Source organism: Drosophila grimshawi, unplaced genomic scaffold (genome assembly GCF_018153295.1).
Source record: "Drosophila grimshawi isolate 15287-2541.00 unplaced genomic scaffold, ASM1815329v1 contig_311, whole genome shotgun sequence".
Taxonomy (NCBI): Eukaryota; Metazoa; Arthropoda; class Insecta; order Diptera; family Drosophilidae; genus Drosophila; species Drosophila grimshawi.
In genome coordinates, this window is record NW_025063098.1 from 28,101,218 (window position 1) to 28,118,937 (window position 17,720).

Consider the following 17,720-nt stretch of genomic DNA (forward strand, 5'->3'; position numbering starts at 1 on the left):
TAAAAACATGAAGCTCTTAAGCTTATATGTATAAGTCTCACGTGTATTCGATAACTCGGTGAGCTCTGATAACTTACAGATATTTTAAAAATATTCAAAAAAATAAAAGAAATTTGCATGGAACTTAAGTCCAAAAATTCGTTCTTCAACTAAAAACACCAACAAATTATTTTAAAATCTAAAAGCTTTCTTATTTAATTTTCTGTATGTAGAAATATGCAAGTCATGTTATAATTTTAATTATTTTATATAACAAAACACTCACTTTGCCATTTCGAAACTATTTACTACCTAATCTTAATCTTGGTTAGTTAGTTGTCGTTTATAATTGGTGTTGACTAAGTTAAACTGGGCTTACAATTATCGGTTATTATATAGCAAAATGCAAATAATAAACTTAATCAGATAGATATATAGATAGACAGATGGATAGATAGAGGGACAGTCCTGAGGCTGATGCCACTCAGCAGTTGTGGCACTTGACTAGCCCCACCTCGTCACAGTTCATGCATTTGAGCGCTACAAATTCGGCCGTAAAGTGATTGCGATGCACAGACTTCTTGGAGCCGTTGCACGAGGGGCAGGGCAGAAGACGATACCCTCCACAGGTCTGGCAGGTATAGTTGCTGGCTATCGATTTGTAGGGCTTCAACAGTTGTCGCAGCTCCCCCGACTCGTTCATTCGCTCCACAGTGTCCGCATCGCCAATATGCTGACCCTCCACATAGAGCTGGGGCACGCGTATCTGTGAGGATTGCATACGTTGTCGCATCTCCGCCTGGTACTCCACGCTCATGAAGACATCCCGCTCCTCGAACTTGACCAGCAGGGTGCGCAGAATCTGTTTCAAATTGGCACATTTCGTGTAGGTGTCCCGTATGACGCCCATGCTGGTCGTATACAGCACCACCTTGCCCATATCTTTCTCCATGTAACACTGCGAATAACAAGAAGAAGTAGTAAAAAAAAAATAAATAAAAGATTAGAGCAGTAGTTCCAGTTCTACAGCTTGTGTCTGTGTTCGTGTCTCTGGAAAAGCAGGTCACCAAAAAAAAAAAACAAAAAATAAAAAAAACTTGAAATTGGCACAGAATTCGCCACAGCTCTTAGATTATAGCTTGCCACAACGGTCTTGATGACCATGAAAGAAGAACAAATGAGTTTTGAAAACTGGGAGAAGCATAAAACAATACCATATCCAAAGATAATGCATACAATGCAGCGACATTTTCCGCTTTCAACGGGAGAGAAATCTCTGGATTACAGAACTAGCCAAAAAAGAAAAGCAACTGTTGATGCAATATCGAATAACTTGGCTTGCCTAAGAGTTTCTATCGGTATTTACTTATATATGTATTTATATATATGTATGTGGAGTGTTTACAACCTGTTGGGTTCATTAGCTCTTTGACGCTAGCCGTTCGCCTCTCACGTAACCAAACGACTCTCCATGTCACTCAAAATCCTATTAATCAAATCAATTAAGCAATAATGGAAAAACTGCTAGCCAATTGGCAGCAACACACACACACACACAGCTACATAAACACACAATGGAAATGCGACGGTTTCCCGACCACAGTATTGTATTTATGAGATGGCTTATTTTGTAAGGCCGCCGCTGCCGAACCGGTTCGGGTTCACTCATTTCATTTGACAATTAACATTTCCGTTAGTTGGCCAACTTTGGTGCTGTCTGCTTTGGCTAATGAACTGTTTTCCAGCCAAGCAACCAAGCAGCCAACCACACTGGTATCAATGAACTGTGCAAGTGCAACCACTGCGAGTCCGTCCTGGAGTGCGGTGGAGGAAGATGTCCAAAATAAGACTATAACCCCCCAATGGAACCGGTGTAACGAGAATTTGCGCACAGCCAGTGCAAGCAAAATGCATGTCAATTCAAGATTAGACCGTTAGACCACGGAGCACTTGATAAAACTTCAGATTACAAGGCTGGCTGATGGACAACCAGACTATAGAGCAGTGTCCAAATGTCAACTACTATTCGAGCTGTGTCGTGATTTCATTCGTGGCACGAGGTGTCTTTTTCTACAAATAATCGAGTGCTGAGAAACTGTACACATTACCATTAATTCAAACTCCCCACTAAGCCGACAGCATATATTTATTTTATCATTTTTGAGGCCTTAACTACAAGTTACTGAATACATTTTAATAAAGAAAAACATATTTTGTGTCATATTGGATTTCCCATAGGCTTTGGACTGTTAGACTTTTACGAATGGAAAATATGTATGTAAAATAGTCAAAGTAGGCAATAATATTATGTATTCAGACGAAGATAATTTTCGAATAATTTGTGTAACAAATTGTATTTATAGCGCGCTGGTTGGCACACAATCTAAAAACAATTATTGCATTTAAAATAGTAGATTTTACATAATTTATTATAATATATGGATTTTTTTTCTCAATCGAACGGCTAATTTGGGTTTCGTGTTGCGTTTGAAATAACTGTCACCAGCTCGTCTCTATCTTAACTGCGCCATCAGCTTTAGCGACGTGAAAAATATACTCTTAATTTGAGACGGGAATTGTGAAAAATACATTGCAAATACATAAAAAAAAAATGTTTTAAAAGCCTCCAAACGACGAGCCAAAAGTGCACAACAAATCGTGAAAAATATCACAAAAAAACCAAATTGCTGTCAAAACGAAAGTAAACTTTTGCTGTGATGCAGTGAATGTCGCCATGTGAGATGCCTAGTGGTTTTCCCAATTCCATTTAAACAATTGTCCCTGGTGAAAACACACGAAATGATGTCCCCTCAGTCTATCTGAGCCCAATAAACTCTGCTGTTCAACTTCGCTTTGAGTTGAGATTTGATTTTGTGCGTTGCCAAAAAACATAAGCAATTAACACATATGATTTGCACGACCAACCTTGCTGCAGCAACACTAAATTTGTGTATACATATATTTGTTATGGTTTTTGACAAGTTGCAGCAGCAGCAGCAGCAGCAGCAGCAGCAAGAGGCGAAGAGGCGGCAGACGCAGTCGGATCAGTCGGAGCAGCCGCAGCTGCATGAATTGGTAAAAAGAGAAAGCAGGTCACTTGTATGGCCAGCAAGCAACAACCACAACAACAAAAACAACAAGGAACAGTCAGTTCGAGTGATTGGCAATCGAAGAGTTGAGCAACAAACAGCAGCGAGCAGAGAGTTGGAGATACGAGGCTAATGCCAATGCTGACAGCAGTCTATTTATGTGTGTTGTTGTTGCCAGACTAGTTGTGTTTGTTGCCTTTGTTGCTATTGTTGTTGTTACCTTCTCGAAGGTGACAAACTGAAGGCAACATCTTGATTGTGTACGTTTTTGTTTCTGTATTTATCTTAGCCAACAATTTGGCAGCCATCGCTCAAACATTTTGCTCTAATTGCGGCTTAAAGCAAAACTGTGTGCATCGAAACATAAATCAAAGGGCGGCTGTCGACCTGTTGTTACCAATATTAAATCTCCGAGACTCCAGTCAAAATACAAGAAAAGAAACAATGGCAAAACTTTTCACTTTCGATTCAGTGCTGATTGCTCTGCATGCCACACATTTCAACTAAAGTATAGACAGACATACATTTGCCACTGACAGCTCACATGTGGGCTGCATTATAATTAGCAGCATCTGAGTTTTGTGATTGTTATGCAGATGATGATCGCATTGTTGTTGGCGTCCAGCTCGGGCTTCTTTCGATTTGGCTAATTTGCATGTGCGCCGCTATAATGCCATAAAACATTTCTTTTCTTTGGCATTTAGCTAATTTATGCTGATCTGACGAGCAGTTGCTGAGCAGTCTGCTCGAAACATTCCATCAAATTCATCATCAGGCCCAAAGTCAAGCTCTATAAGTTTGAAAGTGAAATGCAAGAAAACAAACTAGCCACAAACGAAACAATTAAACTGATCTTAAATCTAAGCATTAAGATAGATAAAGGGAAATTTCGTGGTCTTCTTCTTTCTGGGGAAGTGAAATGCTTGCAACTTGACTAACTCAACAATAAAAGCTAAAGAGCATAAATAAAGACAATAAACCAGCTCTCAAAATAATTATATTCAAATGGTTATTACTGAGTAGCGGAAATTTTCATTGAAACTTTTATAGAAAAACTGATTTTGATGGTATTTTATCAAGGTAACTGTTTGCGGATAACTCTGATAAAGCTACTGATGGAAATGAACTAGTATTGAAATCTTTTGAATTTGTTGTTATACTTCAAAATATTCATTATAAATTCAAAACGTTGGGGTGACTAAAGAGCAATAAGAACTTGATTTATGTATGTGTATAAAAAACATATTCAACTAACACAGAATACTAAAATCGATGATCCGATTCAATTTACTCATTATTCTTATATTATATTGAATCGTTGTTTTATTTATTCTGAAACTACAGTCATTATATTTGTGGGCTACTTTTGAGTTGAAGGTGTTATGCAACAAATTTCTTTACTCTGTACTCTGTGAGTGCGGCATACGGAATCCGCATAGAAAGATAATAAAGACATTCGTCTAATTAGATTTACGATCATTCAAAATGAGATCTGAGCACACGCCTCATAGGAAATCGTTGACAATTTGAAATAACTTTGCTTGACTTTCTATGATTAGTCTATTGTTGCTGTTTCAGTTTTCTAACTGTGTGCCATTATTAGCTCTCAACAGCTAAAGCTAAGCCATTTATCTATCTATCCACTGCTCGGGAAGCAAAAAGAAAACCAACAAAAAAAGCAAGAGAAAAAATCAAACCGCTGGCCAAAACCAGCCAGAGTGGCCAAAGCACAAAACCGATATCTAAATAAGCCAAAGCCAAGCGCCAGCTCAAGCCGAGTGGCGACAAAATAAGCCACTTAACGGTATTCATTATACATGAGACTGCTGTAATTGCACACGCACACACACACACGCACACACGCACACAGAGGAGAAAAGAGTTGGAGTTAGGCAGACTTTTGCAGAGTCTTGCAGCTCATTAGATTACGAGCAAAATGAGCGGGGTAAATCAGCAGGCGGCAATGCATAAATACCAAATGTGAAAGATAGACATATTGAAAAGCAATAACAACAGCAGCAACAACAACAACAACAACAGCAGAAACAGCAACAGCAACAGAAACAGCAACAGCAACATCAACAACTACAAAAATACAGCAATTGTTTGGCAGCACTTTCTCCCATGGAGCGTGCAGCCAATGGTAAACAATTTGCCAAGATGCGCATCGAGATTGCATAATTTTTGGCCAGCAAGTGACTCAATGGAAGGTACCAGGCACAAATATTTGTGTGTAGGGTTATCTGGCGTGGGAAAGTGGTTGTTCACTGATTTCTAGGGACTTGCATATCAAGCATACAAATATTTAAGATTCGAACTATCTTCAGAAAGTTCAACAAATAAGAGTTTTGCAATAAACTCAAACTGAGTGTTCAGTAATAGATTGAAAAATTACTCTTCATATTTATGCAACACCAATGATGGATGAGGCTTACTGAAGATGAGACGAGGTATTCAGTGGAAATGATAACCAGTTTTTTTTTTTTTTGTTTTTTTTTCTGTCAAGTGTACTTGCTGACTTGGCTTACCTTGGCATTTGGCTGCTGTTGCAGCTGCAAGAATGTGGCTATTCCATTGCGCACACGATTCTTAACACCGCGAACGGTGCCCTTGGCTGAGCGTATTGTGGATTGTGTGGAGCTGGCGTTGCTCCTCAAGTCCCGATAGCCGGCGAACACGTCGTGTTGCTCGGCATCATCGTTAACCGTTAGATGCGGCTCGTCTCCATGCCGCGCAAAGCTCCGAAAGTTCTCGTGCTCGTTGATGTGAAAGCTGTAGTATTGATCGTCAGCATATTTGTAGTTGCTGCTGCGGCTGCTGCACCGATTGCTGTTGCCGTTGCCGTTGCCATTGCTGTTGCCGTTGCTTGTTTGTCTTGCGGTTACAACTGGTGACGGTGGCGGTGGCGACTCCTCACCGGTTTGCACGAAGTTGGCGCGCTGCACCGCCGCGCGCAGCTCTTCAATGCTTGCCTCATTGAGCGAGAGTCGTTGCGTTGCACGCAACTCGGCTTCGATTTCGCCATTGTCAGTCTCGAGCTCAGTCTCGACAGGCGGCTTGTCCTTGACCCCTGTGGCAGGGCTGGTGAACTGCACCACATACTCCGCACTCCGTCTGTCTCGTATGTCCCGCAGCAGGGAGTCCGGTAAAAGTGTGCCCAGCATGCGCAGCGACTTGTGGCGCTGCCTCAACTGACCGCTTGGCTTGGCCGCCGCTTGACGCACATACTCCGTGCTGCTACAGTTGAGGGAGTCGCTGTTGAGCGAGGATGGCTCACTCTCCTCGCTGTCGTCCGTTAGCGTGAGTGCTGCCTGCACCGGTCCGCTATTGCTCTCCAGATCGCTGCCATTGCCACTGTCTGCCGTCTCGCAGTGTGTGGCATATTTGTGATACTGTTGCATGTAGCAGTTGGCCGGACTGTCTGCCACAGCTGCAGCTGGCAAAGTGGGCGTGTTTGCCTTTTGCACAACCATGCTTAACACTTTTGTACGTTTTTTTTCTCGCTTTTGTTTTTCTTTTATTTTTGGCTTGAACACGCGCTTAAACACGCACTTACTGAGTTTTGAATAGACCTGAAGTCTTATTTAGTTGTGTTTGTCTTGCTGGCGTTCACTGACTTCTTGACGGCCGTTGCACCCGCTCTCGCATGTCTTTATGCTTCAGCTCTTGTCGTTAGACTGCGTTGCGCTTTTTTCAAGTGGCTCTAACAAAGCTGCGCCAACAACGATCCACGCCACAAAGCAGCAAAGCAGCCAAGCAGACAAGCGGGCAAGCAACTTAACCATCCAAGCAATCGTTTCGATCGACGCTCTCTTTTTGCATCTCCCTCTCTATGTCTTCCTCTCTCTCTCTCTCTGTCTCTCTCTCTCTCTCTCTCTCTCTCTCACTGTCTTTCTCTCACATTTCACCTAGTTATGCGGCGTTATTCAGCTCTTGGAGATTCAGCAGACGATGCTCACACAACTGCTCACTGCTTTCTTTTCGAGGCCGAGAGATTAAAAAGAGTTGTCGGAGAGAAAAATCGGTAAACTTCCATTAGGTGCGCGTTATTAAATTTTTGCAATTTTGAGACCGTTTCTGTTTTTCCATTTCCAAATTGTCGAACATTAGCAGTAACTTCTAATGACTGAGAAGACCAGTTGCTGAGATCGGCACCGAATCTTGCCAATGGCGCGCCAAGCGATTATGTCAAAACAAATCGACGATGGTTTTAAATGCGGCTTCGCCAAGAATAGCAAATGGCAAAAGCTGTTTTGCAGATGGCAAATAGTTTGTCGAACTCTGAAATCAAGAAAACTGCAAAAGATTGTAACTGTTCGTTGCGCCAATCAGTGCCTGATGGTTATTTTCAAGATTAGGAATTCGATAATCGTTGTGGAGAGTTAGCCAGAATTTGCTTTGGTCTAATACTCATTTTCAGCTAAATTGCACGCTTAAATAAATAACCAACTAAGTGATGAAATAGTGGAACATCAACATGAACTCGAACCGAAAATTGTGTTACCAAATTTAAGTTATAAAATATGATCTTAATGACATTGCTTTCGAAAAGTTGTTCGTTTTTGATAAAGTCTGCGCTTTTGTTTATTGTATTTTTGTATTGTTTTGTTTTGAATTGCAGTTGAGTGTGTATTGTATCAGACTTTAACACATTTATTCAGACACTTACGGTTCGAATTTTTCACACCTCTGCCTCTAGGCAAACTTATAGAGAATAGCCCGAAGTCAATAAAGTCATATTCTTGCACCACCCATCTGCGAGTTCAATATCTCGAGCACAAAGAAAATGTATTTTTTATTGTTTTTTTGGAGATATTTTGAACACATGCTGAGTTAATAAAAAATTGCCGATTAATCTTGCATGTTTTCGATGCAAACTAGTATCTCAATTTTGGTGGATACGTTGATGATTTCAGATTCAGGTGCTTTTTTTTTACTGCAAACCAGCTTTATCTGTTGGTGTCGCCAAATTAATCGTTGTCATGGACACCGAACAAAAACTCAAAAAATATAAAAAATGCTGACATTTAATAAACAACTTCCACATTCATGATTAAGTGGGCAGTCAATGTCTGTATTGAAAATCTTTTATTCATAAATATGATTATTATTGTACAATGTACTAACACAATTGACATGTGTACAATTCAGCTTGATGCATAATTGCAACGAGTTTAAGAGTTTCACCTTCTTGTGTATCTGGTCTATCGCCTTCAGCTTCCGTTATGCGTTGTCTCTTGTCTACACGTGTCTTGGAACGAAAGCCTAGCTATGAGTGGTTAAAGACAACACTGATAGTCGCCAGATTAAAGATTTATCTCAACTGGCTGACAAGCGTGCGAATATTTGGCATTTTCCGTGTCTGAATGAATTTGCAAATATGTTGGCAATTTATCGGCCGGAGATTGGACAATTTTCATTGCCCACTGCACGAAACTCATTCAGAGTTGGAAAAAAAATATGAAAGATACATCCAACATCAGCTTAAATTCAGATAGTTCTGCAACATCTGCTCAACATTATTGATACAATATGCAGCAGCATCGTCGGTCATCGAGGGGAACAGAAACAGAGACAGAAATTTAAGCTGTGGCTCGATGTGGGCGAGATAAGCAGTTCTCGAAATGCACAATTATCAGTTTGTAGAATAAAGCGGAAAAGATATTTATACTAAAGACAATATACTCACTTACTCATTGCGCGTATAAGTTGTAAACTTTGGAGCAAATTTTGCAACCGCACAATCGATGCAAATGCCAAGCTTTGCCACAAACTGCCAAGACTGAGTCTTATCTCGAATCTGTTAGCCAAAGCGTTGCCAAAATCAGTCAAAAATCACGTAGCAAGCAAGTCTCGCTAAGAAATTCTGGTGTCGGCAGCACGACATCAAATCACATCTAATTGACTAAATGAGAACTTCTATCAATTACAAGAATTTAGATGATTTCATGGAATTTAATAGGGCAAGCGATTTAACCTTTTCGTGTGGCCTCGAATCAAGTATTTGCACTTGAAGTAAACTATTTTTCATAGAAAAATCTTAGAGCGTGATTAAATACTTAAATGATTTTAAGTAGAACCAGATGAAAAAAATACAAAATAAAATAAATTAAATGCTAGAAATATGTAGCAAATACTGAATTGATTTAAGTTTTTTGAAATGCTTTTTGTACTATTTCTGATTAGTGATTTGATTTTTAATTTTAAAATAAAATATAAAAATATTAAGTACTTAATACAACAATATTTTTAAAATCTGTTTTACCAAGTTTCTTACTGATTTAGTTTTTAATTTTCAGCTGCTTACTATTTTTAATGGTGAAAGTTTTTGTTGTTTTCTTTATTTATTTGTGATGATTAGAGATTAGAAACTCGACAGTAACTGAGTTATATTGTATCACTGAAATCGCGCACCTCGGTCGGTTGGGTGGCAGGTGGAAGGTGGGAGGTGGTGGGTTGCATGAGAAGCCAGTGCTTGGTATCTTGGTACTTTAACGTCCAACATAGATAAATCGACCGAAATAGTACGTTTTTGTCACCGTGCACAATTGCAAATCGCTTAGTTATCTGTGCATCAGTGAGTAATTGTGTTGATGGTGTGTGAGATTATCACGTGTTGACAAAAACAGTTTTGTGAGATATTTGTGTGATATTTTGGTGTCTTTTATCAGTGCGATGGGGTCACGATTCAGTATAAAAGACCCAACTGCATATCAAGTTGCATTTAGTTTGCGAATTGCAACTGCAACAGCACTTGAACATGACTGGGTTTGCCATGCAAGTCGGTGGCCTCTTGGCCTTGCTAACAGCAACTGTTGTGATCGCTGTGGATCCCCAAGCGATGCTCTGCGCTGATGATAACACGCCAGCTTGTGCAAGGACTCGTGGCGAGTATGTAATATTCAAGAACGAGTGCGATTTGCGGAAGGCGCAACGTGAGAATCTAATGGGTAGCCCTTTGTGTAAGTCAAACCAAGAACAAATTGTGAGTTATCCTGATTCTGATAATATGCTCCTGCAGTCGATGTCGCCCTGCATTATTGTCTGCCCAACTGTGACTTTGTGTGCGATGCCAACTTTCAGCCGATTTGTGGCGTCAATGTCGATTCGGGTGAACGGAAGACGTTCAGGAATCGTTGCGAAATGATCCGCACCTCGTGCTTCAGCAGCTCCGAATGGCTGGTGTACAAGTGGGGCATGTGTCCGCGTGCCCAAAAACAGCTGCAGTCCAAACAGCCGACTTCGCATACTCTGCTCGTGGGTCAGCGCAAGCGTCGTCGCCTCATACCCTGCACGAGTTTGTATCGTCCTGTGTGCGCAACATATGCCGGCGTCAAGTCCACCTTCTCCAATGAGTGTCTGGTCAATGCTGAGAATATCCGAACTGGTAGAAGTAAGTGGATTCGACTTGTTGCTCAGCAAGCAGCTCATACTTAATAATTGGCAGATTGGCGCATCATTTCGGAGGGACTCTGCGGGGAGGACAGCATCAAAATGAAGCAAAATCGCAAATTAAAGCCGAAAATGAAGCCAAAGGTCGAAATGGAGCGCAGCAAGCGCAGCCATAAGTTGAATCAGCTGAATGACTTTGAGATATCGGAGGATGCGGTGCAAATCTTTGCGCCATCCACATTTCACACCCAATTTATCAGCAACACGGGCACCATTGAGAACAGCTACTCACTGCCCGCCCGCAAGCCCCAACTGACCAAGCCCCAGCGCCAGCCCCAATCGCAGCCCCAATCGCAGCCCCAATCCCAGCCCAAGGCCAGTGGTATCCATGGCAGCTATGGCTATGGCCGCCGCCGGTCACAAAAAGAGGTTAAGCACTGTGTGTTCAGTAATGAACCCGTCTGCGGCAGTTTCAATGGCGAGAGTCGCACTTTTGTCAATGTGTGCGCTCTGATGGAGTTCAGCCAAATGGTGGGCAATGGTAAGCACTGAGGCATTATGGCTTTTGCGATAGAGTCGCTGGACAGTAATTAAAATGAGATATCCTCTCTCTCTCTCTCTCTCTCTCTGCACAGCATGGACCATTCTGTATGAGGGCAGCTGTCGTCGCTGCGATAAGCCCTGCCCCACTGTATATAGTCCGATTTGTGCGAATCGCAATGGCATTAGCTATACAATCATCAATGAATGCTATTTGGACCGTGTGCGCTGCAAGGATCCCAATAGCGGTGAGTTCAATTACAATTTTCGAAATGAAATACGGCCTTTATAAGTTCTCTGCTTTTATGTTAGACTGGAAGATCTTGCACAAGGGTGATTGTGTCCCACACACCGATGAGGTTGCCCAGAGTTTTCCTGCGCCCAGTCCGAAGCCATCGTCGTATGCACTCCGATTACTCTATGTAGACAAACACAAAGGCAGCAACTCGCCAACAGATACAGCCCACTCTGCCACAACAACTACTGCAAAGCCAAGATTACCAAATAAAATGAGATCTCGCCTTGCAAGCCCATTGAAAAAAGCTCCGCATATGGCACGACCTATGCCCAAGAAATTCAAGCGACCAATGCCAACTCCCAAGGATCTAAGCAATCGCAAAATACGCAAAATTCAGCCAACCACATTCGAAGGACGCAACCCAAACGATCTGCGGATGCAACCCATTAAGGTGACAGCCACGTCCATGCTGGGATCTTTCCAGGAGAGCCAGCAGAGCCTGGCCTCTGCCAAGGCTCAGTTCAATAAGCGGCCAACCGTGAAGAAGGTACACAGTGACAAATATCCATATTGTTATTGGCCGCAAAATCCAACCACGCCCACGCATTATTTGGCCACAACCGTAGCGCCGATAACAACAACAACAACAACTACAACAAACCCAGCTCCAACGAATATTCTTCAGGGATTTTCTGAATCAGATGTCCTCAATTTCGAAATAAAATCAGCAAGTGATCTCTTTGGCGAAATCGAAGCCAATTCAGAAATACTGCTCGTGATGGACACAACCAGCGAAGCGGCAAAGGACACAGAAACAGAGGCAGCAACCACAATTGCGACAACCCCAATGGCAACCACAGCTGAGAAAACAGTGGAGGCATCAACAACAACAACAACAACAACCACCTCAACAACAACAATGCGTCCACCCACAACCACATCAACAACAACAATTCGAGCTCCCACAACAACAACAATAACAACCACAACACCAACACCAACAACAACAACTACAGATCCGATCACCTCTGAAGATACAACTTCTGAAAAGGAACTGGAAGAATCCACTTCCAATAATATTATTGATGTTAACACTATTGAAATGCTTGAACAAAGCTCAGCGGCAACAACCACATCTAGCGAAAGATCAACTACAACAAACTTAGACTACAACTCAGATGAGCCGTTGGCGAATCAAAGCGAGCAAACCTCAATTTATGGTCTCGATAAGAACTCGCTGATAATGCGATTACTGCGCGCCAGGAGTGGCAAAAATATGGTTTTGTAGTCTATTTCTTGTTTTTTATATATCGTAAGTTAGCAATTCATTTTGTATGGAGCCAGTGATATAAGTGCTCTGTATGCTGTGTAGAGTTATTAAATGCTGTAAGCTTATTGTAGCTTTCGAAATACATTTTGTACATCTTAGAAGATAATATAGTTTCTATCGGCCATCTATGACTCATTATTTATGATTGCTGTATGCACTTAGTTGAGCACTTTCAGCAACCTTGCTCCGCACTGCGGCTCACTTAACGATAGTGCAATAAAAGTTTTCCGCACTTAACGAAATTTCAGTTGCGGCACCTATGGCAGACTTTATGGTTGTTGTATAGACTAGGTCAGTATGGTCCACATTGAACGACTGGTGGGCGACTTAACTTGGCCTCCACACTGAACGAAATTTAGCTACGCCATCTATGGCACTTCAATATTAACTGTTGTACAGACTAACTCAGCAAATGCAACAACCACATTGAACGAAGTGTACCAAATTTTTCGACATTATTCTTAACGATGAGTACCTAATTGCTCCACACTGGTCGAAGTGCACCACATAAAGCGACGATTAAGCCTAAAATCAAACAATGCTGTTGAGAATAACAGCTTTCTTTTTAAAATAAATCAGATGTGAAAGACATCCTCATATTATTAAAAGATTAATATCTTTGCGATAGCTAAGTACAATTTGCATAATAAATTATTTGTTTGTTGATAATGATGATTGGTTACAACTTTTGATTGTTTATCAGATATGTAATACAAATGTGGCTTGTAGTTGATCTGAATGATCTGATTGCTATGTTCTTCAGATTAAATGAATGTAATAAATAATAGTGAAATAAAATAAAAGCCACCGATTCTTAATTAGATTTGTATAGACTACGTAATATATAGTTAATGAATCTACCCGATTTTAGGAGCAGACTAAAATTGCCAACAATTTATTGTATTATGTTAAGACTACTTGAATTAGGTTTGGTCTTTATATATAACGTTAAGATTACTATATCAAATTAACCTGTACACTTGCTTAAGGGCTCTGAAATCCTGGCTTATTTCGAACGCAAATAAATTGTTATCTTACGGCATCTAAGCAAATACTCATTATAAATACGATTGAATGACCTCTAAGCAAATACTCATTATAAATCCGATTGAATTGCCTCATTAAAATCGTCAGGATTAAGCGATGAATCTTGGCTGCCCCATAAAAAGCATTTTCCTACTTTATTTGATTGCAAGCGCCTTGAGAGTGAAACTTTTGATTTGTTTGGGTCTTTAGATGAACCCATAATAATACCCCTAATGGAGTATGGAAGCATGCGTTCGACTTAGCCATAATGTTATCAATAAAAGGAAAAAAAAAGTTAATTGATCGTGAATTTGCACTTTGCTGACTGATTTTAATTGCTGGTGAAATTAAAGGCATATTAGCAAGCAAAACAAATTTGAAATGCTGGTCAAAGGCGATAATATTATTTTCATTCGCAAAAACTCTCGTTGACGGAAACTGTAATTGTCATCCCCCCAAATACCCCCTCCACCCTCCTACAACTCAATATATTAAAGTGGCTATCCGGTTGCTGGTTTGGCTCGCTGCAAGCCAAAGTCCCCCTCTCGATATTAATTTGTTTAATTATTCAGTCGGGTCGACATGGCATCTGTGGCTCGTAAAAGTAGTTTCTGGGCGGTCAGAGTTGTCCTCTCCTGCTGCCTGCTGACTGCAAATGCTCGCAAGCTTGCGTGTGGCATTGTAATTTGTACTTTGTTATGCCAGCAAGCCAGCTACCCAGCCAGCCAGCCAGCCAGTCAGCTAGTCAGCCAGATAGCCAGCATAGCCGATGCTCTGATTTGGAGCCAATCATTGTTTTGACCAAGCTGCAGACAACTAAAAATAGTGTTTAGGCAATTGTTGCTAAACTTTCTTTCTTTGCTTCTCTGCTGGGCAGAGCCTTCGGATTCTGGCGAGTGGCGTCAATCAGTGTATCGATTACCTCATGTCCAATAAAGACACTGACTAATTAATTAGCTGGCTGCGAACGCGACTTGTTATCCATTAGAAACTAGAGGCCAAACCACAAGGTATGCATAGCATAAAAAAATAAATAATAAAAAATAACAACCAATTGTTACTTTCACTGGTCAATAATCCAACAGTGTAACATTTGCACAATTGCACCAGCACCAGCACCAGCACCAACACCAGCAACAGAAACAACAACAACTTTCGCGTGGCATGCGCAAGCAGAAGCAGCTATAATTAAGGCATTCAAGACTCAGGCACACACACAGGAGCTTGTTCAGAAATTGCCGCAATTCGAAGCACGCTTTTCGCAAAAATATGAAAATAGCACGCTCAAAACTGAAACTTAAGCTGCAGCTCAGCTGAGCTGATCTGAGCCGAGCTGGAGCTGAGCAGAAGCCGCACCGCATATTGCAGGAGGTTGCATTGTGATCCAGCAAATAAGCTAATCTCACTTAACAGCATTCGCACTAGTTCTGATTGCTATCGTTTACAAAAGACGCGACCACAACTGGTTAATTTTGTTGGCGCTTAGGCGGTTGGCTTACGGGATTCACTTTCGTTTGTGATCGCCTTCGAGTTTTGTGGCTTTTGCTTTCAGTCACACGCGGTTGCAAGGCGCTCGATCGGTTCATAATTCCGAGCGGGGAGTGTGTTCCATTTGCAACGTTCAATGATCGCCCCGCCAGCAAAAAATAAAAACCCGCTTCGACTCTCTGGCAACTCTCAATTTGACCCAGAAAGCGACGCATTGACTTTGACTTTGATTTTGACTTCGTCTCTTCATTCACAATTTCGATGCATGCCGCATGCCGCATGCAGTATGAGAATTAGATGTGGATGTGGATGTTGGTCTGGCTCGTTAGCCGGCGCATGCCGCATGCAGCAGCTGCTGCTGCTGCTGCTTGCTGTATGATAAAAGGAGTATGCGGTCGCCTTCAGTTTCCATTTGTGTTTCACTCGGCCAGCTGAGCAGTGGTCTTCAGCTCTCGGGAAAAGTGTCGCATCGCAATAAGATCAACAACTGACCACAGCAATGTCACTCTGGCGTTGGAGTATAGCTGCATATGTGGCATTGGTGTTGCTGCTGCTACTCCACTGTAGCAATGCACTGGATTCGAATTCATCCTCATCGTCAGCACCACAAGTGAATGTGGCATCGGCTCGATCCAAAGGTGGCTCTTTGGTCTCCAACAGCGATGTTTATATAGCGCGCAATCAGCGCGAGTGCTTTGAGACACGTAATCTGGTCTCCTGCATCAAGTATAAGGCCTCCAGGCTCCTCTGGAAGCTGGCCACCAATGGCATGGGATTCTTTCCCAATGAATACGAACGGACGCTGGGCGACAAGACGCCACGTTGGTTGAGTTTAGTGCATCTGGGTGAACCGGCCGACGACATTGTGGTATTCAACGATGCCAAGAGCATGTCAGGTGAGTCTCATGGTACTTGGACACTGATCGAAGAAGCTCGTCGAGTCAATGATTTTTTGATTGCTGTTGTTCAAATGGGAAAGTAGCAATTAACAGCTGCACTTGATGCATACAACTTGAGCCCGATCTCAAGCTCAAGCTCGAGCGCGATAGATTAATTGCTGGACGTGGATTCGTTTTCACCATCAATTACACTTGCAAATATTTAATAGAAGGCAACCCAAAAACCCATATAGTTTGCTATATAAACACCTGCGGATGTTTATCGCGTATCTAATTAATTGGATTCAACGGAACTGTTTATTTGGATATTACCTTTTTATTTGGCATAAAAAACAAACAACTCTCATAGTGATTTACATGTTCTCTTCGTTGCACAAATTATAAATATACATTTCATTGCTTGTTGATTGCAGGAGACAGTGAACTGATTAACATTTTCAAGTTTCTGCAACGAGCTGTCGAAACATTTGGACGCAATCATGGCCTCCAGCTGGCACTGCCCAAGGAAACGGGAGCCCGAATTATGGATGAGGCGGGTAAGTGCGATATATTAGAGACAACGAGATTGAGAAATAAGTTTTGAAAAAAGGTAGTAATCAGACGAAAGGTTACTCCTCCGACTCCTAACAATCTGACGAACATCGTTAAACAGAAAATATAGTTATGCCTCAGAGAAGAGGAAACATCAAAATCTATGATTGTATATTAAGGCAGGCTATAGGTTATCAGCTAATCGGACACTTTCGATCAAAGCACTTCTACTTTTTGATTATATTTGAATTCTTGTTGATTACAGAGCCCCGTTTAAAGAAGAAGAGAAAGTGGCTTGTCTTATTACCGCTGATAATATTGATGAAAATAGCGCACCTAAAAATGACTCTGGTCACACTGCTGCTCGGGGTACTGGGCATGAATGTGCTGCTGGTGGGCGGCACTGCCTGGCTGATACACTATCTGAAATACAAGACGATGTGCAAGATTCATCCGCACTTGGTACAGTCGCATTCGCATGTCTACGACTCCGATCCGGCGGACTATTCCCAGTTCCTGGGCAGCAGCAGCTGGGCAGGAGGTGGCGGCGGTTACTCGCCATCCAGTGTCCACGAGGTGAACGCCAATGGATACAGTAAGGATTGGGCGACGAGTAAGGCATATCATGGCTACAATCATTTGGACACAATTAGTAAGCGAATACAGTGATGCTTGCCGGAGAATGAATCGTGCCAGGTCCTAGTGAAATTATTATCAACGTTGATTTTCTTTTTGTTCTTATTTATATATACGTTTTTTTAAGATTGTAATTTACATAGGTATTCAATAAAATGAAATGTTCGCTACAGTTGCAAAATGATTATACCAACAGTCACTCAAGTGTGGTGCGAGGGGAGTGCGTCATCGGCGCTCTTTGTATTTGTTTACTTGAACCTTATCAGTGGCATGCTATTGTTTACTCAACAATTTCGAGAAGCATAAAAAAAAGTAGCCCACAAAGACAAGTCTCTAATTGTTTGGCCAGCGAACTACGCACAAAATACGCCCAATCCCAAAATCAATATACATATGTATTTATGTTTATATCATTTGTATATTGTATACATATGAAATTCTAGCTAACTCTGGCAAACTAGCTGGCAAACTGACTGCCTCAACGCTATCTTTCCATCTACATATGTAAATGATTTAGTTGCGCAAATATGATTTAGAAGGTGCTGCCAATATTGATTGAGCCTCCGCACTAT

General features: G+C 41.6%; 3 protein-coding genes across 3 annotated transcripts; 2 read left to right on the forward strand and 1 right to left on the reverse strand.

The window, feature by feature from the left end:
* Positions 1-414: 414 nt before the first annotated feature.
* On the reverse strand, positions 415-6,730 carry LOC6569840 (glutaredoxin domain-containing cysteine-rich protein CG31559). Its single transcript, XM_001996033.2, has 2 exons — positions 5,597-6,730; positions 415-937 (listed from the first exon to the last, which is right to left on the reverse strand). Exons 1-2 carry the CDS (start codon positions 6,539-6,541, stop codon positions 464-466), a joined length of 1,419 nt encoding a protein of 472 aa, XP_001996069.1. The 5' UTR covers positions 6,542-6,730; the 3' UTR covers positions 415-463.
* A 3,105-nt stretch (positions 6,731-9,835) lies between these two features.
* LOC6569839 lies at positions 9,836-12,686 on the forward strand. Its single transcript, XM_043214785.1, has 6 exons — positions 9,836-10,030; positions 10,090-10,461; positions 10,516-11,001; positions 11,096-11,248; positions 11,313-12,109; positions 12,290-12,686. Exons 1-6 carry the CDS (start codon positions 9,844-9,846, stop codon positions 12,524-12,526), a joined length of 2,232 nt encoding a protein of 743 aa, XP_043070720.1. The 5' UTR covers positions 9,836-9,843; the 3' UTR covers positions 12,527-12,686.
* Positions 12,687-15,581: 2,895 nt separating this feature from the next.
* On the forward strand, positions 15,582-17,181 carry LOC116806008. The gene is made up of 3 exons (XM_032741660.1): positions 15,582-15,978; positions 16,395-16,517; positions 16,778-17,181. The coding sequence occupies exons 1-3, from the start codon at positions 15,582-15,584 to the stop codon at positions 17,179-17,181; spliced, it is 924 nt and encodes a 307-aa protein (XP_032597551.1).
* Positions 17,182-17,720: the final 539 nt, after the last annotated feature.

What these genes read in the sequence shown, in the direction of transcription:
- LOC6569839 (XM_043214785.1), top strand. Translation starts at nt 9,844, where the DNA reads ATGCAAGTCGGTGGCCTCTTGGCCTTGCTAACAGCAACTGTTGTGATC. An exon ending in TCTAATGGGTAGCCCTTTGT is followed by an intron (nt 10,031 to 10,089) that starts GTAAGTCAAACC and finishes ATGCTCCTGCAG; the next exon opens with TCGATGTCGCCCTGCATTAT. An exon ending in CTGCAAGGATCCCAATAGCG is followed by an intron (nt 11,249 to 11,312) that starts GTGAGTTCAATT and finishes CTTTTATGTTAG; the next exon opens with ACTGGAAGATCTTGCACAAG.
- LOC116806008 (XM_032741660.1), top strand. Translation starts at nt 15,582, where the DNA reads ATGTCACTCTGGCGTTGGAGTATAGCTGCATATGTGGCATTGGTGTTG. An exon ending in CGATGCCAAGAGCATGTCAG is followed by an intron (nt 15,979 to 16,394) that starts GTGAGTCTCATG and finishes TGTTGATTGCAG; the next exon opens with GAGACAGTGAACTGATTAAC. An exon ending in CCGAATTATGGATGAGGCGG is followed by an intron (nt 16,518 to 16,777) that starts GTAAGTGCGATA and finishes TGTTGATTACAG; the next exon opens with AGCCCCGTTTAAAGAAGAAG.
- LOC6569840 (XM_001996033.2), bottom strand. Translation starts at nt 6,541, where the DNA reads ATGGTTGTGCAAAAGGCAAACACGCCCACTTTGCCAGCTGCAGCTGTG. An exon ending in AACAGCAGCCAAATGCCAAG is followed by an intron (nt 938 to 5,596) that starts GTAAGCCAAGTC and finishes TGTTATTCGCAG; the next exon opens with TGTTACATGGAGAAAGATAT.